This window comes from Taudactylus pleione, unplaced genomic scaffold (assembly GCF_031769625.1).
Source record: "Taudactylus pleione unplaced genomic scaffold, aTauple2 ptg000009l, whole genome shotgun sequence".
Classification (NCBI taxonomy): domain Eukaryota; kingdom Metazoa; phylum Chordata; class Amphibia; order Anura; family Myobatrachidae; genus Taudactylus; species Taudactylus pleione.
The window spans coordinates 14,194,673-14,217,170 of record NW_028284412.1 but is presented as its reverse complement, the minus strand read 5'-3'; the positions used below and the strand labels follow the sequence as shown (position 1 = coordinate 14,217,170).

General features: G+C 44.5%; 1 protein-coding gene and 1 pseudogene across 1 annotated transcript; both read left to right on the top strand.

The window, feature by feature from the left end:
* The first annotated feature begins 1,401 nt into the window (after positions 1-1,401).
* ANAPC13 (anaphase promoting complex subunit 13) lies at positions 1,402-22,194 on the top strand. Its single transcript, XM_088467388.1, has 3 exons — positions 1,402-1,618; positions 12,617-12,722; positions 21,980-22,194. Exons 2-3 carry the CDS (start codon positions 12,624-12,626, stop codon positions 22,103-22,105), a joined length of 225 nt encoding a protein of 74 aa, XP_088323514.1. The 5' UTR covers positions 1,402-1,618; positions 12,617-12,623; the 3' UTR covers positions 22,106-22,194.
* LOC148542787 (U2 spliceosomal RNA) lies at positions 6,138-6,309 on the top strand (annotated as a pseudogene).
* Positions 22,195-22,498: the final 304 nt, after the last annotated feature.

Here is a 22,498-nt window from a genome sequence, read left to right as displayed (position 1 = left end):
AATTATTCGTTTTTCTTTAACAGTTGTAAAATGATGAAAAGCAAGCTTTTTTGGCAAAATAAATGCTGCAGTTAAATTAGGGGTACATAAAACTGGGTGCTAGTATATTTTTTCGATCATTTTACAAAATGTTAAAAATACACCTGCTGCAGACATCTGCAATCCCAAAAACACTTTTCCCATCCATACAGTTCCCAAAATACCTACCACACTACTTAAAACCCATTTTCTAACACTTCTTTTACATTTTGAACCCCAAAATTACATGTCATTATTATGGGGAATTCAGTTAATTAAAAAAATATCTTTGCTTAGTCATTAGGGAGGGCCCAAAGGGTTCTCAAACAAGCCCCACATTTTTATCCCAAAATAGGAGTTTTGTAAATTTTTTCACCTGCTCTGAGATGATGAAAACTAGTTTCTGCTTTTAGCTGCGCAAAATTCGCATGTTCGAAAACCCACGGCTAATGGGCTAACATGATACGCATTTTTGGTGAAAAGTTTGCACAAGTGTAAACTTTTCTACAAACCACAGCTTTTCACAGCTAATTGGATATGGCCCTTAATATGATTTCCACATTTTTTCAATACACTTTTTCAATGTATTTACTATGGTTTCCGGCTTTGCCAATACATTTACTATGGTTTCCGGCTTTTTCAATGCATTTAATAAGATATCCGTCTTTTTCAATACATTTACGATGATTTCTGTGGTTTTCAATGCATTTAATAAGATTTCCGGGTTTTTCAATACACTGTACATGGTTTCCGGCTTTTTCAATACATTTACTTTGGTTTCCAGCTTTTTCAATAAATTTACTATGGTTTCCAGCTTTTTCAATACATTTACTATAGTTTCCGGCTGTATCAATACATTTACTATGGTTTCTGGCTTTTTCAGTGCATTTAATAAGATTTCCGGCTTTTTCAATACACTTATAATGGTTTCCGGCTTTTTCGATGCATTTACTGTGTTTCCGGCTTTTACCCACACCCCGACCTGTATATACAGATAATAACAATAATACATTAAAGATAGAGAGGCTCTCTATATTTCTGTAATTGCCATAAGGTCATAATTACAACATTTCAAAAGTTGTTACTTAAGTCACTTTTAATTAAATGAGAATTACATTATTTGAGATAACATAATGGCAACTTGCACATCCGTCCATTTAATATATTATATACACACACACCAACACAGGGATACCGCATATGTCATTATACGCTTGTATAATGCTTGTATATGGCACGCAAACCCCATATTATATCTGGTATCGCACATATGTTCTCCTTCCCACTGACCATATAATTTCTCAACAGAGCTCTGCCATTTTAAGAACCGAACCGCCTAATTCCCGCCCCATTTTCAGCTGTTCTTCAGAGAGATCGGTGCGATCACGTGGTATCGCAACATCCGGGCATTTGATGGTCGCGTCTAGCGCCTAGAACGTCTAGGCGCCTCTTTCAGCTGCGGTCACATGATATAGTGACATCACTCTGAGCCCGGTCACATGACTTGTAATCTAGGAGCTTTGGAATTTGCAAAACGCTTTTACTTTTACCTCATTGTTACTGTGGGAACGTGACCTGTGTCTTGCAGATTCAGTACATGGTAAGAAGTATTATCTCGGTTGTGTGTTGCTGATGCTGCTGTATTTGCATACTGTATGTGCTTATCATTTTTTTTATATCATTCGCATAATTACTGAAATATTTTCTAAAACGTTTACCTAAGTCACCTACTGATATCACGCATTGACTCTGCATACTCATGTGCCCGTATTTATTTTACTGATTCCTATTTCATGTGCCAATGTTAAGCTGAGTGAATCAATATATGAACACATATCATAAGGCTGGTTATCCATTGCACCAAACAAGGATGGTATAAGGTCAGTGCTACAGTCTGGTAATAATCATTTTATCCAAATAGTCCCGTAAACTGTTCTTATGATCAAATAATAAACTCCAGCGCAATCCTGAACGAAGATTCCTGATTATTGGGAATCTGTGTTTGCGCTGGACCCGTTTTGCACATGTGCAGAATGGGTCCTGTGTGATTGCAAGCAGCTCTAGCTATGCCTCATTTTCAGGGGTAGAGACGGTCAGCGTTCCAGGGAAACGGGTTTTGTCAGCCCCGTTTTCTGGGAGTGGAAATGCCAGGATCTGCATCCACAGGCGCAGTTTCCTGGCCTCGCAAGTTGATCATCCTGCGTAAGCTCGGTCGCAGCGCTGGGATCACAAATGTAGCTTGCTTGTGTGCAGCTTTGCAATTCCGTCCACTACTGAATCACCCCTTGATTCCAGCTGCCCTGTCACTAATCGAAACAAGGTTTAAGACCAGACGGTTAAATATGTTGTAGTATAATTATGGAGGGACAGGCACTATTAGAAAACCTAAAATAAATCAAGAAAAAATCAAATGCAAGAATATACAAAATATATGCACTTATTTAATTGTGCTAAATCCTCAGAGCAGTATAGAATTGTTCAGAATCTGGCCTCACCTCTTTGAGTAATTGACATCCTTCTCATGGATGCAGGATAGCTAGAATCTTCAAGACCATTTTATTGTTAAGTTAATTATATAGTACACACACACATTCTGCAGCGCATTACAGAGACTATTTGGCCAGTCCCTGCCGCAGTGGAGCTTACAATCTATATTCCTTACCACATGTACACACACATATTAGTTTGGTTGTGAGGCTGGTACTGTCACACAGGACGGGTTGCCCTGGGAGTGGAACCCACCATGCTCTCCCACCCTCCTCCGTCTGCTACAGTGTGTGGTGAGAGACGTCATGACATCTTCCACAGTTCTGTGCATGGGGCCTGTGCAGCTGCTCGGAGTGTCCTCAGGATGCTCCTGGCAGTTCCGTAGGTACCCGATTATGGCCGTTACACCCACCCCATGAGGCGCGACTTTATGACTGTATGTGCTTAGGGGTTGGGGGCGGCAGCACAGGACGCACTGCTGCCCTGTTAACGGGGCTGACACTAGGGTTAAATTTTGTCAGAATTCAATTAACCTGGACGGACTGTGGCTGGAGCAGGGAATTGAGCTCCCTTTAGCCGGCCATGAATAAATGGGAGGCGGGGCTATTTCTGACTGCGTTGCCCCGCGGTCTCCCTGCCTCTATTCGCAGAGCTCACTGCATGCAGTACAATGCTTGCCCCGTAGTGAATGGAGGGTGTAACCATACCCTGAGCCACTGCTGAGTTTTAAAGTGGTAGGGATGGACATCGATGGTCGATGTTTGCCGACCATTGATGTTTTTCTTCAGATGTTAGTGTTTTAACCATTTGATGGCAGCATTCCTATGTTTGCTGCCATTGAATGGTAATCATTCAATGGTGTTGCGATGGTGGCTTCTTTAACTATTAAAAGCTCTGCCTCCCCTGGCTGCTGTGTGCGGTCTCTCTGCCTCTGATAACCTTCCTGGTTCATGTTGCTGGGATCGTTGAGGCTCTCTCACTGCCTCAGACCTGGCCCTCAGACCTCATTCAGAGTCGGTCATAGCGGCCACACGGTCATACGCCACCGATGTTCCCTAAACTGCTCATGCGTAAAGTTTGCAATGCGCTTGCGCAAACTAGCTGCTACGATCAGAAATTTCTCTCTCCTTGAACACAGCCAGGTCGGTAGTTTGAGTGACAGGATGAGGCGTTTGTGGGTGGTAACAGGGGAAGGTGCTTGAAAACGGGGGAGTGGAGATCCGAACGCAGGCGTGCCTAATTATGCGAACGGCGTTTTATGGGAGTGCATAATTAATAAAGTAGTGTCATAGTATACCTGACATGGGAGGTTTTTACACTGACATGATCGTAGAGCTTAAGAGAGGGTATGGTCAACCTTAAGCTTTACGACCAGTTCCGATGGTTCCCGATGGTCTTGATTAATCCTTATATGCCCGGAGATGACGTGTAATGCGTACGAGAAGGGGGCGTATTTTTTTTTTTGTCTTCCGGACGCTTCCTCCCCTTGGTCGGACAGCTACCAATCCGATCTTAAGGACACAACTTGCGAGTGCATCATTTGCATTTCCGGCCCCTTTTCCCGTACGACCGTGCGGCCGCAACGACCGACTCTGAATGAGGTCCTCAGTCCCCCCCCCCCCATCCTCTTTCTGCTAGTTCTGATTTGGCTCTCACTGTGTCAGAGAGCCAATCAGTGTGCAGCCTGGCCCTGCAGCAGCTGTCACTCACAGACACACAGAGTGACAGCTAACAACGTTTATACCAACAGAGATGGAGAGTGATTTCTCTGCTGGTGCTGTAAGAGGTTAGTTTTCATTGTGTTGTAAGTATATTTTATACATGTTTTTACACTTCACTTTCTTGTTGCTTAAAGTGCCCGCAGCAGCGTGGCAGGGGCGGTGTTTCTCATTCTCCTAGTGCTCAGTCAGCTCTGCCTGCCTGAGCTGGTTTTTTTTTTTTTTTTTTGCTTCGTGTCCGAGCCCCTCCCCTAACCCCGCCCCTTTACTATTTATATGAATAGTTTTTACCATTGAATGCTTTTGATGCGATGGTTAGTTACCATTGCATCGAAAGATTCAATGGTGGAAGCACTGCCATCATATGATGGTGGGCTTCCGATGTCCATCCCTAGTAAGTGGAGGTGAAAGCCCAGTCATCGCTGCTGGAGCGCTCATGTGTTTCTCTACTTTACAGCAAAGCTGCCTCTCTAATCAATATGAGAGAGGCACACATGGTTTCCATGCTATTATGAATAAGTTAGAGTGCTATAACAGCACTCCTAGGGCTCCTCACAGTGTAGCTGTAATTCCATAGGAGCCCTGCAGCAGCCACGAGCGAGAGCCTCTATGCTAAAGTAGGCTGAGCATTGTAACCTTCTTTAATAAATAAGGGTTATGTTTTATGGTGAATCCCCTTATCCAGTTTTGCTGCGTTAAATGCTCATTTCGGCAGCACATATACTAAAATTGGAACAAAACAGCCCACAGCCCGGTCTAATGGAGCTTAGCCTATCTTAGCATCCACATGCCGTCTAAGTTTTCATGGGAAGGACAGATCCTGGAACACTCCAACATGAAGAGAGGCGCATATGGGTAATGAAGCTCCCTTAGAGGGGAATTCAATATGAAACGTAAATTTCGCTGTCGAAGTTTACATTTCATATCGGAGCTTTTACCTGGGATAAAGTATCAGGCGCGCGCCCGCTTATCCCTGTATTCAATATGAAACTAACGAATACTGGACCTGGCGAAGTGGGATTTGCGTAAAGTTACGAAATTTTCCTTAATAAAATTGTAGGACCCCCCTAAAGTTGTAAAAACATGGGGGATCACTATGGGTACCCCCGTTTTAGCCTGTAAATTAAAGTCGGGGATTTAAATAGCCGCAGCAGGTTTTTTTTTCCCGACATTGAAGAAGTGTTGCAGAAGAGCACTTAGGTTATTTTTTTCGGTTTTTTTTAAGTGTTCCAATGAAATTCGGGGTACATGAAAATGGGTACTAGCATATTTTTATGTCCCTAAAGTAAGTTTTTTAAAATTCTGCATTTGTGCACCTGCCGCTATAAATCTATTCTAGAAAACACCTGCCGCATACTCGCAGAATAGCCCTGAACTTATTTCCCTATTTTTAAACACTTTTTTTCCCATTTTTTTTTTTTATTCACCCCAATTTTTATAAATTTTTGGGGTGTCCCTATTTTTTTTTTTTTTTTTGACACAGTTCTTTTTAAAATGTCATTCCCAGGGGTGCAGGCTATTTTTTTTAAGCCTGCACCCCTAAACCCCAATTCTGCACTTTTTTTCGCCATCTATTCAGTGGTGAAAAGTTATCCCCGTTTTTTTTCAAAGACTTTTCGAACCTGCGAAAAGTCTTTGAAATTGAATACAGTGTAAAAGCAAAACCTGCGATAATGACGTCATAGGGCGAAAACATCGCAAAAATGATGTTTTCGCTCCCATATTGAATACCCCTATTAGTCTAGTACTATAAAGCAGTACATATGCAGAAATACTGTAATGGTATTACTGCCTCACAACGCTGAGGTCGTAGTTTCTATTCACGCTAGGGACCTCACTGTGTTCTCCCGGCGCTTGTGTGGTGTCTCTCCGGGGCAACATACATGCCTATAATTATGGGCTGGGAAGTTGGTATTATATACAAAATTGTGGTTATGGTTCTATGTATTCTGATCAGTTTAATATCTGATACGCTCCCTATCTGGGGGCCATAATTTACAGGAATTTTTATGACCGGGAAAGATCTAGCTCTGTCCATTCCACATTGACCTGGTGTTGCAGTACTTCCAGGTCCGGTGCACTACATAAGCTCAGAGCGCTGGCACAGACGACAGCCACCTCAGATTCTTGTTCAGAATATGTACCGTATATATACTCGAGTATAAGTCGACGCGAAAATAAGCCGAGGTACCTAATTTTACCACAAAAAACTGGGAAACCTTATTGACTCGAGTATAAGTCTAGGGTGGGAAATGCAGCAGCTACTGGTAGTAATACCCCCCCTCTGGTAGTAGTGCCCCCAGTAGTAATATCCCCCCCCCTGGTAGTAGTGCCCCCAGTAGTAATATCCCCCCCCCCTGGTAGTAGTGCCCCCAGTAGTAATATCCCCCCCCATGTAGTAGTGCCCCCAGTAGTAATATCCCCCCCCGGTAGAGCCCCCTGTAGTAATATCCCCCCCCCTGGTAGAGCCCCCAGTAGTAATGTCCCCCCCTGGTAGAGCCCCCAGTAGTAATGTCCCCCCCTGGTAGAGCCCCCAGTAGTAATATCCCTCCCTGGTAGTGCCCCCAGTAGTAATATCCCCCCCTGGTAGTGCCCCCAGTAGTAATATCCCCCCCTGGTAGTGCCCCCAGTAGTAATATCCCCCCCTGGTAGTGCCCCCAGTAGTAATATCCCCCCCTGGTAGTGCCCCCAGTAGTAATATCCCCCCCTGGTAGTGCCCCCAGTAGTAATATCCCCCCCTGGTAGTGCCCCCAGTAGTAATATCCCCCCCTGGTAGTGCCCCCAGTAGTAATATCCCCCCCTGGTAGTGCCCCCAGTAGTAATATCCCCCCCTGGTAGTGCCCCCAGTAGTAATATCCCCCCCTGGTAGTGCCCCCAGTAGTAATATCCCCCCCTGGTAGTGCCCCCAGTAGTAATATCCCCCCCTGGTAGTGCCCCCAGTAGTAATATCCCCCCCTGGTAGTGCCCCCAGTAGTAATATCCCCCCCTGGTAGTGCCCCCAGTAGTAATATCCCCCCCTGGTAGTGCCCCCAGTAGTAATATCCCCCCCTGGTAGTGCCCCCAGTAGTAATATCCCCCCCTGGTAGTGCCCCCAGTAGTAATATCCCCCCCTGGTAGTGCCCCCAGTAGTAATATCCCCCCCTGGTAGTGCCCCCAGTAGTAATATCCCCCCCTGGTAGTGCCCCCAGTAGTAATATCCCCCCCTGGTAGTGCCCCCAGTAGTAATTTATCCCCCCCTGGTAGTGCCCCCAGTAGTAATTTATCCCCCCCTGGTAGTGCCCCCAGTAGTAATTTATCCCCCCCTGGTAGTGCCCCCAGTAGTAATTTATCCCCCCCTGGTAGTGCCCCCAGTAGTAATTTATCCCCCCCTGGTAGTGCCCCCAGTAGTAATTTATCCCCCCCTGGTAGTGCCCCCAGTAGTAATTTATCCCCCCCTGGTAGTGCCCCCAGTAGTAATTTATCCCCCCCTGGTAGTGCCCCCAGTAGTAATTTATCCCCCCCTGGTAGTGCCCCCAGTAGTAATTTATCCCCCCCTGGTAGTGCCCCCAGTAGTAATTTATCCCCCCCTGGTAGTGCCCCCAGTAGTAATTTATCCCCCCCTGGTAGTGCCCCCAGTAGTAATTTATCCCCCCCTGGTAGTGCCCCCAGTAGTAATTTATCCCCCCCCCTGGTAGTGCCCCCAGTAGTAATTTCCCCCCCCCTGGTAGTGCCCCCAGTAGTAATTTCCCCCCCCCCTGGTAGTGCCCCCAGTAGTAATTTCCCCCCCCCCTGGTAGTGCCCCCAGTAGTAATTTCCCCCCCCTGGTAGTGCCCCCAGTAGTAATTTCCCCCCCCCCTGGTAGTGCCCCCAGTAGTAATTTCCCCCCCCCCTGGTAGTGCCCCCAGTAGTAATTTCCCCCCCCCTGGTAGTGCCCCCAGTAGTAATTTCCCCCCCCCTGGTAGTGCCCCCAGTAGTAATTTCCCCCCCCCCTGGTAGTGCCCCCAGTAGTAATATCCCCCCCCTGGTAGTGCCCCCAGTAGTAATAGTGCCCCCAGTTGTAATATCCCCCCCCCTGGTAGTGCCCCCAGTAGTAATATCCCCCCCTGGTAGTGCCCCCAGTAGTAATATCCCCCCCTGGTTTTGCGCGCCCCCCCCCCCCCACCCAAGTAGAGAGAGACGTAATAAAAAAAATATATATATATACTTACCTGAAACCCCGCTCCTGGTCCCGACGCTGCTATCTGCTCCTCCGGCCGCTTTGCATTATGGAAGAGGTCATGACATCATGACGTCTCTCCCATTACCCACTGCGGGAGCCGGAAGATGGCTCCCGCAGTGGGAGCAGTAGCCGATGAGAGTCTGACAGACTCTCATCGGCTACTGAAAACTCGGCTTATACTCGAGTATATATAGGTGCGATATCGGTGGGTGTGTATACAGATTTGTGTGCTTTAGGGCACAATTAGTCAGATTTAGCGCAAAAGGTTGTTCTGGTTAGCATTCTGCCTCTCAGCAAGGGGTGTTTGCTTCTCAAAGCATTTTAAAATAAAGGAGGATTATATATATGTGCTACAAGGCTTACTTGCTTTGGAATTAATGCTGTAAGCCTACTACATTAGTCTATCTGTCTCTACTGACGAGATAGGCACGCTCTAGTTTCTCCGCACATAGATTGGTAATGGAGAACGTTTTGTTCTGTATATGTACATCCCTGTGAAGCACTATTACATTGCTTTGACTTTCCACGTACATGAAAAGCGGATGGAATTGAATACTGAGATAAGCATCCGACTGGCGAAAAGTCGCAATCGGCGATACTTTTTCGCGAATCTAGGCTTTTCTCTTCTAATTGAATACAGGCCTTAGTGGGACCATACATGTTTCACTAACAAATGTGCTAGTGTTTTCATGCAGGGCACATTTTCTACAGTAGCAGCTCCAGTCTCAAGGACCAGGATATACAGTGCAGGCATCTACGGATTGGTACTTATTCCATGCAGGAGCGTGCTGGGTCTGCAACGTTGTATAGAGGTCAGTAAGAATCCACAGAAGGAGCCAGAATTCTAGACAGACGCTAGAGACAGATCCCTTTATAGGGGAAACTAGCTATCTGCAGTAGAGCACACCTATCGGTGTACTGGCGCTGTGACTCAGCATGCAGGGTGCCAGCAACAATTCACAGGTAGACCCGGGGTTAAATCCTAGATTATATTTATTGCACATTACTACTGTAGTAGCAGGCATCTGTCCCAATAGGGTATCTCCTTCTTGCAGGCCCCTGCACTAGGATGCCATGCAAAATTCCTGATCTACACTCTAAAACCTTTTTCCTTTTACATCGTTCTTCACCCTGCTCTGGTTTACAGACACTGGGTTTTAGATTTATTGGTCGATTATTCCACGAGTTCTTTGCAACCATGTTGGATAGATTGTTCAGACAATCCAGGGATTTTCTATTCCTGTCTCTGCTCCCTCCTTCCTCGAACGACAGACATTGTCTGAAATACACTGTAGGTTTTGGATCATTCTGCCATTAATTACAAGTTATAGGCTCACTGCTAGGGTGTATGTTGTGCAGGGAGGCTGTGTCAGTTATGCCGGCAGTTCCAGTCTCGCATAATTGTATCCCTGCATATCCGTGTCTTCTTTTGGGAAGCGCTATTAATTCATCGTGGAGGGACAAGGGTTGTCTGTCAATTATCTTCTGTAGTTTTATCCTTGTTGATGGGATCGGATTCCCAATCTTTTCAACCTTGTGGCAGGATAGTAGTTCTCTTCGCAGAGACCATGAGGTTGTTTCTAGGTTGCTGCCATCTGTTCCCTTTATGGCTACTCCTTTTTTCCATCTATTCAATGGGAATGGAGGAGTTTTGATCTGGCTCACCTCTATTGGGTCGGTATACTTTTTATTACGTTCCGGGTCGTTCAGTTCTCACTTGACTTGCTGTATATGTCCTGTGACTTACCAGGTTTGTTTTCCAGATAGCGAGGACAAATAAGGTTTCCTGGTTCCTGCTGACATCTGACCTGCTCTGCATTATAGCAAAAAAAACATAATTTTAATTCTTTATCATTTCATTAACACTTATAGATTTATCTTTACACATCTTTTCTTTATACTTCACTATCACCTTTTTCCCCTTTTTCGTGTGATGCCCTGGGGATGGCCCTTGGTTGGAATTCTTTTGGGGTGCCTTGCTTCTCGGATGTGAACCCCTTAATGCTAGGGACCCCAGTATAGAGGAGCCTTGACGATTGGCCTGGCGCTTATTGATATGTTTGCAAATGTGTGTAACTAATACCTCTAAATCTCTATTATTATGTAGGATTTAAGTATTGTTTTTGCTGCAGTGTGCTGGGGGGGAAATCTCTCTTTTTTTTTTTCTCTGCTCTGCATTATAGGCATGCGTCCCTTGGGGCATGCCTTATTGCTTCCTGTTCTGGTTTAGCTGTGTTGGTCCCTTTTTATCTACCCATTGTTTTCCTCTGGGATGGGGGCATATACTGTATGTGATCCTATTTGATAGCTGTCAATTATCCTTGCTTGGCGCACATGCGCTCCCAGTTGGGTTTTCCCTAGGGTTCTTTCCCTAGGGTATGGTGGCATGGGCTCTCTGATTTTTATTTTAACGTTCTCTTGTCAGTACTACTGGTCCCCAGGGTTGGTACTGGCAAGCGACTCTTGACCATCCCAGGTTGGCTAGATTGTCTTACCAGTTTTTTGTTATGCTCCAAGCCCTGCTGTATCTTTGTTGTAGGTGGGTGGTTACAGCTGTGGTCCTGGGAGCTTGAGTGTCCCAGTTTATCTTTTTGCAGCTTGGTGCAGGAAGCCGCTTTTCCGGTATCCTTCCGTCACAATTGGAAGTCCACTGTAGCTTGCGGTTCACGCCGTGTTTTTCTCAACTCTCCGGCTGTCCAGGGTTCTTATTTTTCCCAGGAGGGAATAGATGCTGCTCTTCGCCTGGGCTTGCTGAGGGTGTAGATTCTGCCTACTCTATCTGTTTTCAGCATCAGTTGCCCTGCTACCTGATCTCCAAGCTTTCGGCAAGGAGTTCTTGAGTCTAATCGTTTTGGTACCTGCTCCTGCTCTATGGTATTCAACCTGGTGGGGTTTTCCTACATCAAGCCCATTTTATCTCTTCAATCGGATGGTTTTGAGTTCCTAATCTATATGGACCTCAAGTATGGTTCTGAGCCGTAGTTCTGCGTTTGTTCTTGCTTTCGCCTGATAGTGTCGGGGTTTGCGGCTCTGTCCGGTCATTCTCCTTATTTATTTTTCATTACATTTGATGTGCTTTGCATGAAGCCGGCATCTTTTGTAACTAGATAGGCCTTCATTCTTCTGGTATTTTTCTTGGTCGGCTGCAGATGCATCTTCTAGATGTGCTTATGTTTTTTTCTTGAGTCTTGTTCTCATATTGCTTCCATACTACAACAGTTTCTTGTTGTTGCTCTCTGTCACTTAGTGGTTTTTCTCTAGGGCGGTTAGGTAACGTGCTTCTGCTTGTTGGCTTGCCATTGAGCTGTTTAGTACACAGTTCATTCCTGTTATGTTCTATCGTTTTTTTTTTCTTCCGGCGACCCCTCTTTAATGTTGGTCGCAGGGTTCTGCAAGTTTCTCAGCGCCTTCCCACCCGGGAGGTCTGCTTTGGGACGTCCCCATGGTATATACTCCAGTGTCCCCTAGTGGCTGAAAGAGAAAATAAGATTTTGGTACTTACAGATAAATCCCTTTCTCTGAATCCATAGTGGACACTGGATGCCCTCCCAGCGCTGTTCGTTGTTGTTGTTGTTTTTTTGGAGAGTTTTTCAGCTGCATTTTGATTGTTTGCAGCGTATCAGTCTTTTTTGTTTTTTTGTCGCCTTGTTTGGCTGTTCTTGGTCTTGGACCTTCTTAAGCTGCTTCCTCCTCCTTGTCTCTCCTCCTATTGGTCTGCTATCCAGCTCTGCTGAGATTGGTTAATATTAACTGAGTTCGGGTGGGGTATAGAGGGGGAGGAGCCAGCTACTCTTATGAAGAAATTTAAAGTGCCAGGCTCCACTCATCACCCGTCTATACCTCATGGTATATACTCCAGTGTCCCCTATGGATTCAGAGAAAGGGATTTATCTAAGTACCAAAATCCTATTTTCTATGACTTACAACTTACATTAACACAGGGTAGCAGAAAGTGCTTGAAGATGCTGTAATACTAACAAACACTTCAGAAAGCAAACATATTTCCTACATCACTGAAACATTACACAAACACTCAACTGTACAGAATTACAACTTCTGAAATAGTTTGTAAGTGGAGTTGGCCAATTTTGTTTACATATCTAAAATGGGAAAACTTATAACAATATACCCTTTGTTATAACACAAATTGTTACAGTCTACATTCTTGTACTGTTTGACTCTTGTTTATATTTAGGTCTACAATGGATAGCGAGATTCAAAGAGATGGGCGTATTTTAGATTTGGTTGATGATGCTTGGAAAGAAGATAAATTGCCATATGAAGATGTAACCATTCCATTGGTAAGAGAAACCTCTACCTCATTAAGTTGAAGTAGCATTTGCTAACATGTTTATATCTTTTCAATGTCTGTTGGATAATGTCATCTTGTTTATACTCTGGATAACTTGTTTGCATACGTTGTCTGGGAAGGCCTAAAATAGGCCCTACATCAGAACGATGTCATCCCACATCCCAGTGTGTGGGAGCAAATGATAATCACTTGTGTGCTACCACACGCTGAAAAACGGTTGGTCCAACTAGCTGGGAGAATCAAACTTTCATCCAACTGAACAAGTTGTCTGTCCAACTAAAACTGTGCCCCACACACCTAACCAACTTTTTCATCAGACCAGCCAACTTGTGATGTCATAGAAGTAGGCAGACAGTGTCTGCCTACTTCATGTTTGAATAAATATTTGCTGCTTTTTATTTATTTCGATTAAAGTGGGGTATTTTTTATTTTATTGACCACGAAAGACAAAGGTCTATTTATCAAGCTTCCTGAGGATGTTGTGAGCAGCTGTCTGCCTGAAGCGTCCAAAGAATACCTACAATTTATTTAGATGAGACTGATGGCACTCAGGGACTCACTAGACTCAAATAACAAGCAGACACAGTTTTCTGGAATAGTCAACTTTTCAGAGGTATAGGCTCTTTTATCAAGACATAAAAACAAATTACAAAATATGTACTATATAAATACCTATACACCATGGTTGCGGCTAGATCCCCTTCAGTTAAATGATTCCGACGTCATAATTTACTATCCTCATGGACATCTATTTTAAATGATAACCTTTGGCGAGCGAAGCAGAGCGAGTCACAATGCCCGAAGTGTGGCGAGTGAAGTGAGCCCATGAAGGTACAAATTTCTACTGTTGATGGTCAGATACTACATTTGAGACAAAATAACAGAGGTTTGCCTGGTGCTGGTTTCTGTGGGCGGGATACTGGAAGTGCTCCTGCGAGTGGTGTGGGCAGTGGAAGATGCTGCTGCGAATGGTGATTGTGGAGGAGCCCGGTGATCCGGTTGTGTTGCAAGGAGCAAGCTACATTGGAAGTGCTGGTGGCGATCGTGGGGGACACTTGATCGCGGGTGGGGAAGATGCTGCTGCGGGTTGTGATCGCAGGGGGAGCCTGGTGATCGAGGGGGGGCAGACACCCCTGGGGAGAGAGTGACTGACTTTCAGCAGCAGTACTGTTCCTCTCCCCTCCCACTCAGCCACTGCTGCTGCCAGGGATCCTGAAGGTGAGGCAGGAGGACACTAGCCATCAGTGTCCGGCTACTTATCATTCAGTTGGTGGGAAAGCTGAAAACTTTTCTCCTACACTAGAACGATTAGCGGGCAACTAGTTGGTAAAAATCAAACAGGTTTGATTTTCCAAACTAGTTGGACCAACTTTTTTTCTTTTTTTTTTTTTTTTTTTTTACAGTTTTTCAGTGTGTGGAAGCAAACAAATGATTATCGTTTGCTCCCACTTACTGCCAGATTATCATTCCAACCTGCCAACTAGTGCCCCCCCCCGTGATGGCTGCCCGCAACAGCACTATCAGTGTCCCCTGCCCACATTCCACTCCCCACCCGCTGTCAAAGCGCCCCCTCCAACCCCCCTACGATGTCCACTAGCAGCAGCACTACCTGTGTCCCTTGTCAGCACCGTGCAAACACCCTTCTCCATCTCCCCTCACCCCTTTACCCAGTACAGCCGGCACTGTGCTCCTTGGGGCTGCACTGAGCAGCAGGTGTCTGGGGAGCCGTGTGCCCCGGAGCCCTCCTCTCTCCCTCTACCCCCACACAGCAGCCTGGGATGAGTCGTTAGGCAGTCAGTGAGTAAGCGCCCACCGCAGCCTCTCGTATCCATAGGATAGCACACAGGAACACCGGAGACTGGCAGTAGTATTTGCCAGGTCCCTTTATAACACCGCTACCTCAGTGGCTTCCTCAGACAGAAGCCGCTGAGGTATACCACAAGGCGGGGATATGCGTTACAGGCTCCAGCTCCACACTATCATCCACCAAAACAGGGCGCTCTGGTATAATTACTCACAGTGAAGCTGATCAAACAAACTCCTCTCAGTGAATATTATTACCTGGGCAATAGTAAGATTCTTGCCAAATATCTCTGCCTACAAATTGGGTGAATGAGAGCTGAGATTACGGGTACCTGGCTGAACATATAGATCCCACTAAGGGGGATGGGAAGATCCCTACCTCTCCATGAGAAATTTCTAAACTATTAAATGGACATAAAACATATGAGATCGTGTATTCACATCTATCTACGTCCAAGTCCTTCCAACCATTAAGGAACAAAAAGTACCGTTATACAATTGGTCCCTGACCCAACAAAATGGTATAGATTAATATACATTTGGAATCTTGAAGTGTAATTTCTTTTGGGATATAATCCAGAGGAATGTCCAGTGGACTGTGGAGCTGTTTCATGTATATTATATTATTTTGTTTTTATATGTTCACTTCCACAATATAGCAACATATGTGGAGGTGTTGGCAGCTGGCTTTATAACCACATGCTCTGATATAACCTAGTATTCTAGAAGTATTTTTATACTTATATATTGTCATTTTATGTAATGTGTCTTGTGTTTTAACTATGTGTATTTTATACATGGCCATTTGTATGTTATATTAAACTGCAATTATCATGATAGAAGGTCTCCAATCAGCAGCGCGTTTTATTATTATTATTCTTTTTTCTTGGTTCTCACTGTTAAGTGGTGTGACAAATACCTCTATTCAGAAGCTGCAGTGCAGATTGGATAATAAGTTTGACATTTCCTTATTCAGATCAGGTGCCTAAGTGTGTGTGTTTTGGTGTTCGTATATAATGCCACCACATCAGATCTGTAATGAGCCGTGAGCCCCCTTCCCCCTTTGTGATTGCGGCAGTGATGGGGAGTGAGTTCATCAGCGGCCGGATGGAGGAGTTAAGCTACTGCCAGACACCGGTAGCAGGTGATGGGGCGGCTGGTGTCAGAGATGGGGAGTGAACTGAGCTCGTTATCTAATGTGTCCACTCCATCTCCCATCATACTGCCTGACACCCAGTGTGCCAGTGTAATGCCTGACACCCTGTTCCTGAAACGTGCATCCATATAGTACCTAACCCTTCCTCTCCTGTCATCCTGTATGCCCATACAGCAGTGGTCAACCTTAATTGAGGTGTGAGCTACTTTAGTAAAATGAAACCTCCTGAAGAGCTACTATAATTGTAGAAAAAAAATCTGGCTAATAACCGAACAATTGAAAGTAATTTAAGGAAAATTTGAAAATGTTTCATAGAAAACAACAATGCATTTAATTATTACAGTGATATTGTTGTAGTTTGTAAATAAAATTTTAAGCAGTTAATTACTGTAATCACTGTTAATTGCCAGCTCCAAGAAGGTACGAGCAATAGAGGAGCAAAAGATAGTGTATTGGCAGGGCTACTGTGTCACTTTCCGGCAGGGATGGGCAGGAGTCACTCGCTCTGCCGTAGCGTAGACGCCGTTAGTGGAACCACAGGTGCGGCAATCGCCTGACGTGCTTCCCTGTGGCTCCACCCATGGCGTCAAAACCACGGGGGAGCACATGTCGGAGGTCACTTCCTCCTAGTTTACTCGGCAGTACTGCAGCTAGGTGAGCTACCAAATTTAAGACAGCGAGCTACCGGTAGCTCCCGAGCTACAGGTTGGAGTCCACTGCCATATAGTAACTGACACCCCCATCCGGCACCTTGTGTGCCCATTTAGTACCTGAATGCACCCTTTCCTGTCACCATGTGCGCACACAGAGTACCTGACACTTTGTCCTGTCATTCTCTGCGCCCATATAGTAACTGATGCCTTCCTCCCCTGTCACCTTGTGCACCAATATAGTTCCTATCCCGTGTGCCCATATAGTACCTGACACCATGTCCTCCTGTGCACCCATATAGTACTTTATACCCTGGGCATCCATATAATACCTGACGCTGTCTCACGTCACCTGGGCACACGTGACTCCCCCTCTCCCTGTGCACCCATATAGTGCCGTACATTCTGTGAGCCCATATTATTATTATTATTATTATTATTATTATCCTTTATTTATATGGCGCCACAAGTGTTCCGCAGCGCCTTACATAGTACATAGAACTAATAGGTGAACAAGAAACAAGTAACTTACAGTACATTACAGTGCAGGACAAGGACACGACTTATATACATTGATGAAATAGTGATTAAAGCACTCACAATAAGCTGCCGGGAGTTGGCAGTCCCGTGTTAGGTGCCCTAATGGGGAGTAGAGAGTAGAAGAAAATGTAAAGAGAAGCACATGAGGGAAGAGGTCCCTGCTCATGAGAGCTTGCATTCTAACGTTTTGGTCACATTGTTCACAAAGTCGTGTAATGGATAGCTGGCAAGGGCCAGCGATTCGCGTGCACGCTGGGTCCTTGCCGACCCGACTATCTACTAAACATGCCCGTCAACCTGACAACGCTAGTGATCCGATTGCATTGTCTAGTAGATTCATGCTAGACAATGAATCACAATGTCCGTGCCAGCTAATGGCCTACAAAGAATTTATAGGATACCGTAGATGTGTGATATGCCGAAACTCTCTGGAAGTAACATCACAGACCCTGGTGAGCAAGTGTGTATGCACTTACAGATGCCGGCACCCCTGCCGGGTCCGTCGCTGACTAGGTCGCTGGGTACACACATCATTTAGTGTGTACCCAGATTTTGACTATGATTCTTGTATATTTTGAAACTAAGGGAAACAGCTCATTATGGGGGAGATGTATCCAGCCGTGGAGAAATTGTGCAAAGCAACCAATCAACTTAGAACTGTCTTTTATCTAGCACAGTTTTTGAAACGACAGAAGCTGATTAGTTGCTTTGGGCAACAACTTAACTTCATTGGTGGTACCTTTTGCTAGGTGGCAATCCTATTCCCTAGAGCACATCAAGCTTGCAGGTCAAAGAATCCATTTACAAAAAGAAAACAAAGTATTCCTATTGAGGGGCACTCACGGACTGATATCAATGTTTCCTATACCACCTAGTGACCCTCACTTTAGTGATTTGAAGTCAGATCCTTTGCTGCAAGGGCCTTCTGACAGAGCCTGCGTCTTTTAAAGGTGCACAAAACACTAACTGGACTTTTATAGTGAGATGTTATCACTTCAATAAACAGGTTATGATCTACAACCCAATGTTTGGCATACAATTATGATGGATGTGTCTTTTCCGTTACCTGTGGAGGGTCCTGATGGGCATTCGTTCCCAAAAGGGAGATCCTTCATACTGGCTGCTGGTGGCCTCATGATGCCACCTTTGGTAACACAGGCAGGTCTGGTGCGTTTGCTCTGGAAATTAGATGGTTGGCAGCTAGGGTTGATGCCAGGGACTCATGTGCAGCTACCTGACAGGCATGTTTGCATCAGTGTTTAATAAAATAAAAAAGGTTCATCTTTATTCAAATGTTGCAGTTGAGATTCACATGAGAAGAGAGGAGGATAAGGGAGTATGTCTGGAACAAAGTTCTTCCTCCGAATCTGTCCAAAACAAATTGGAACCAATATCTTGTTTATTTTATAAGCATTATGTAGTTGAAATCAAGCAATAATAATAATTTACAGTGATGATGATCTATTGCAGTGGTGGCCAACCAGTCAGAGGCAAAGAGTCAAAAAATATCTGTAGTGAAGCTAAAGGGGACGATAACATGCGTGTGCAAAAATGGGGCGTGATCGTGCTGTCACAAGGCCACGCCCCATTTTTGTGCGCATGCCTTTGGTATGACATTTGCTGGAGCATGACCTTGTGTCACACCCTCGTTTTTAGTCACACTGGGGCCAAGCCCAGCACATTGAAAATACTGTATTTGTGCCCCTTATGCAGTGCCCCCTGTATTTGTGTCCCCTGTAGTTTTGCCCCTTAAGCAGTGCCCCCAGCCCAGTACTTACCTAACCACACTGGCTCTGGCTGCCGCTGCCTCTGAGTGGATCTAACTAGATCTAACCTGCATGCGCGCAGGGCAGGCTCCTCACGGTTGATGTCATGACCTCACTGGGAACGCTGGCCTCTGGCTTCTTTAGCTTCTGACCGCTTCAGAGGCCAGCGTTCACAGTTCCAGTGGAGGGAGCTGCATCACAAAACCTAAAGAGCCGCAGGTTGGCCACCCCTGATCTGTTGATTAGATTGACCCTGGAATTCATGCTCCATTTGGCATGTTTAACCACTTAACAGGCTAATAGTTTTTCCAAACTGACATAATTGTCTTTATTTAAAAATAAATATCAAATTTATTATCAAATTATGTAAATATTAGCTATTTAAACCTGTTTGAGTATGCGGATTTGCTAATGCTGTTATACTGATTAATGTTTATATAGCTATTTGTCATTTGATGATAAAAAAAAATATAATAATTTTGGGGACATATTTGGAAAAAATTGTTTTATACAATTAAAAATAAAAAACCTTTTGCTGTGTTAACACAATATATATTGAAGAGAAGCCAGCAGCGGGTAGGCAATCCTCCCAACACTGCCTGGGAGAGTGGGGAGCCGCTTGGGGGAGGCCCAGCTGCAGGGAGCTTACACAGAGGCTGAGCAGCAACGTCAGACTGTGGGTGATCCTAACAGGAATGCCGATCAGTCTGGGTGGAGAATGGTGCCTGTAGCTGTGGCTGCCCTGAGCCCTCTGAGGTCTGGTTGCAGCCGCGGCTCCTTCACTGTGGCCGGGGCGGGGGGGGGGGGGAGTCTAGTCTGCCGTCAATGCCTCCTGAGCTCAGCTGCTGGTGGGCATTTCTGACGTGGGCGCATGGGCTGACATTAACCCCTTGCCCAGCTTGGCAAGGGGTTAATACTTATTTTTAACCTCTTTTCCCTGATGAATGCAGACCTCCCAACTATCCCAGTTTTTGGGCTCTCTCACCGTCCCTCCCATGGGCTGCTGTGTTGGTGGGGGGGGGGGGGCATTCTTTTTCACCTGCTGCTTTGCAAAGTGGGAAACTGGTGCAGCTGGGGACGCATTGGGCACACCCCCAGTGTGACATACAACATGGGCGCAATGCACCAAGCGCTGAGAGAGGTGTGTGATTGAATGCTACATACAGATAAAGGTAAATAGGGAACGTTTGGGGAGAGGGGGAAAAAATAGGTAGCTATGAAAGCTTGTTTTAGGTAGCATACATTCTTTTTCACTTACACAAAAAAGTGGCATCCATGCAAAATGGATGTCATGCAGTATGGATTGACACAATCTTGATGAATGGGAACAAAGTTGGTTTTAGGAAGAGTACTTATTGCATCTACTAGGAGACAGAAAAACAAATAATGCATCATTTGCCTATTAAGGCCATAAGGCCAGCCCTTCTCTTTATTTTTTTGGTTATTGAACAGCAAAAAAAAAAAAAGGATTCCAAAATGTATATAGCAGCGATAACACATTTCACAAAATCACAGGATTGCATAAAGACAATATCTGCCAATAGCCAAAAATGGTCATTGCTGTTCTTCTTTTTTTTTTTTTTTTAAACAATACAAACATATGAAAAGGAAATGAGAACAGAGAAATAATAAATAAAGTAATACTACTGATGCACAACATAATGGCATTCAAATTATTAGATTTATGAAACCAAATCTCTGTTACCAAGTTAGTATGTGTAAAGTTAACATCTTTCACAGGGAGACCCATATTACTACTGAATTCAAACATAGAATGATTAGAGATGGGGGGGACGAGTAGCATATGAATATGCAGGATACATATCTTCTTAGACTGAGGAGGTTAACAACCAATCTGTATGCCCAAATACCTTCCAGATGTTTTCCTGCAGTTGGTTAGGTAAGTGGTCTATGTATGCTTCCCATTTTTTTTTAGAAAAAGCTAGAACCCTTTCTCTCATATGTGGCCATACGCCACTCATGGTATAACACGTCTAGCATAGCAGTTTTCCATTCAGATAGTGTGAGTGCAGATCGGGAAAAGCCAATGCTTAAGAGAGGCCAGCCCTTCTTGAAAGGAGTTCCACTGATATATCACAGATTCCACAGCATTCCACTCGGAAGCAATGTTTCTGCATTGGCAAGTATGCACTCAGATCAACACTATGGGCCCCCATTTAGCAACGAATGTTAATACCAGTGGTAGATTTTATTTAGTATCACAATTATACTGGGTGATATGCCACTGGTATTCATCATTACTTACTTTGCTGGTGAAGTCCAGTGACGTCCCCCTCGTTGGCGGCATTTTCTCAGCTGCTGGCAGCCCAACACTGCCAGCGACAGGCTTCTGTGTCATGTATGTGCTTAACGGCCAGTCTGTGCATGTGTATGATGGTTTCACCCGGCTGGGATCTGGCAGTGCCTGGAAGGCTTCTTTGAAGCCAGAAAGGCTACTCTGGACCCCCTTTACCGGCAATGGGGACCGCATCGCTCTCGCAATCTATAGATGGCATAAGCGATACAGTGACAAAGGTAATCTAAGATGATGTTACTAAATATTGAAAGGAGGATTTAAACCTTTAGTGAGTGCTAAAGCGGTTATGTTTCGTTGATGACTGGGGCCCTATTTCTTAATAATCATTTGACAAGAACTGGATCTAACCGTACAGTGCTGGAAGCTGAATTTGTCAGTGGCATCCTTGTTATTGTGTGATTGAATAACAGCTAAACAATTTTCTGTATGCTGCTTCCTCACCTGTGAGGTTTGGGGGTTGGAGGTTTATTTGTGGTAACCACGTGTTGCTGTTGTGTGCACAAGTGCTTGACCACCTACCACATTAAAATGCAGTAACTTTATTGTCCTCTATTTACAATTCCAACTCCTCTCTCATCAGCTTGGTGACCACCAACTTCCTAGTAATCAAAATATAGCAATAACTTTAGAACAAATTCAATTGGGCAGGTAGTTGTATGCTTATTTATATTGGATTAGAAATAGCTTGTAAAGAGGATCTGATTATTAAAGCATAATATACTATTAAGATTGATTATTGTTTGTATCTCTTACCTCTATGTTGTGTCTGTTATTACCTCTGTCTGTTATTACCCTGTTTTGTTCTATAAATGTTTCCAATTGTAAAGCGCAACGGAATATGCTGCGCTATATAAGAAACTGTTATTATATATTATTTAATTGAAAATATTTATTTATTATCACTAAATACCTCATATTGCTGCTGCATTATAATCCTTACTTACGTTTATTTTTTGGAAAGCGAGGGTGAAATACAGTACAGTAAATTTGATTTTCTTTTTCTCCTCCCTCCAGAATGAACTTCCTGAGCCTGAACAGGATAACGGTGGAATAATGGAGTCCGTGAAAGAGCAGGAAATGAAATGGGCAGATCTGGCACTACAGTATCTGCATGAAAACATCCCATTGTCAGGGAGCTAAATGTTCCTAAATGCCTTGGTTCTTAGAGGACTGTAAGGAAATTACTAATTATTCACCTTTTTTTAAGCAAAATAAATTGACTAATGGTGTGGTTTTGTGTCTGTGGGGCTAAATAATTCCCTTATTGTATTGTGACTGAGGGCCTGATTGAGATATGGATGTGATGCCAATATTTATGCAGATTGAACAATTATTTTCCATTGCACATGCATGTAAACCGTACTGTGCACGCGCAGCAATTGAATTGTGATTTTGCTGACAAAGCTGATTCATATGCAAAGTGAGTGACAGGTAGTCAGCATTTGAGGGAGGTAACTGGGGTGGTTAGAAAAATGCAGGTGTGTCGGACAATTTATACACTATTTTCTGTACATCCATATATTAGTCATTACG

Excerpts from the sequence above, each read along its gene's own strand:
- ANAPC13 (XM_088467388.1), top strand. The coding sequence starts at position 12,624 with ATGGATAGCGAGATTCAAAGAGATGGGCGTATTTTAGATTTGGTTGAT. Across the intron at positions 12,723-21,979 it reads AAGATGTAACCATTCCATTG|AATGAACTTCCTGAGCCTGA; the intron begins GTAAGAGAAACC and ends TCCTCCCTCCAG.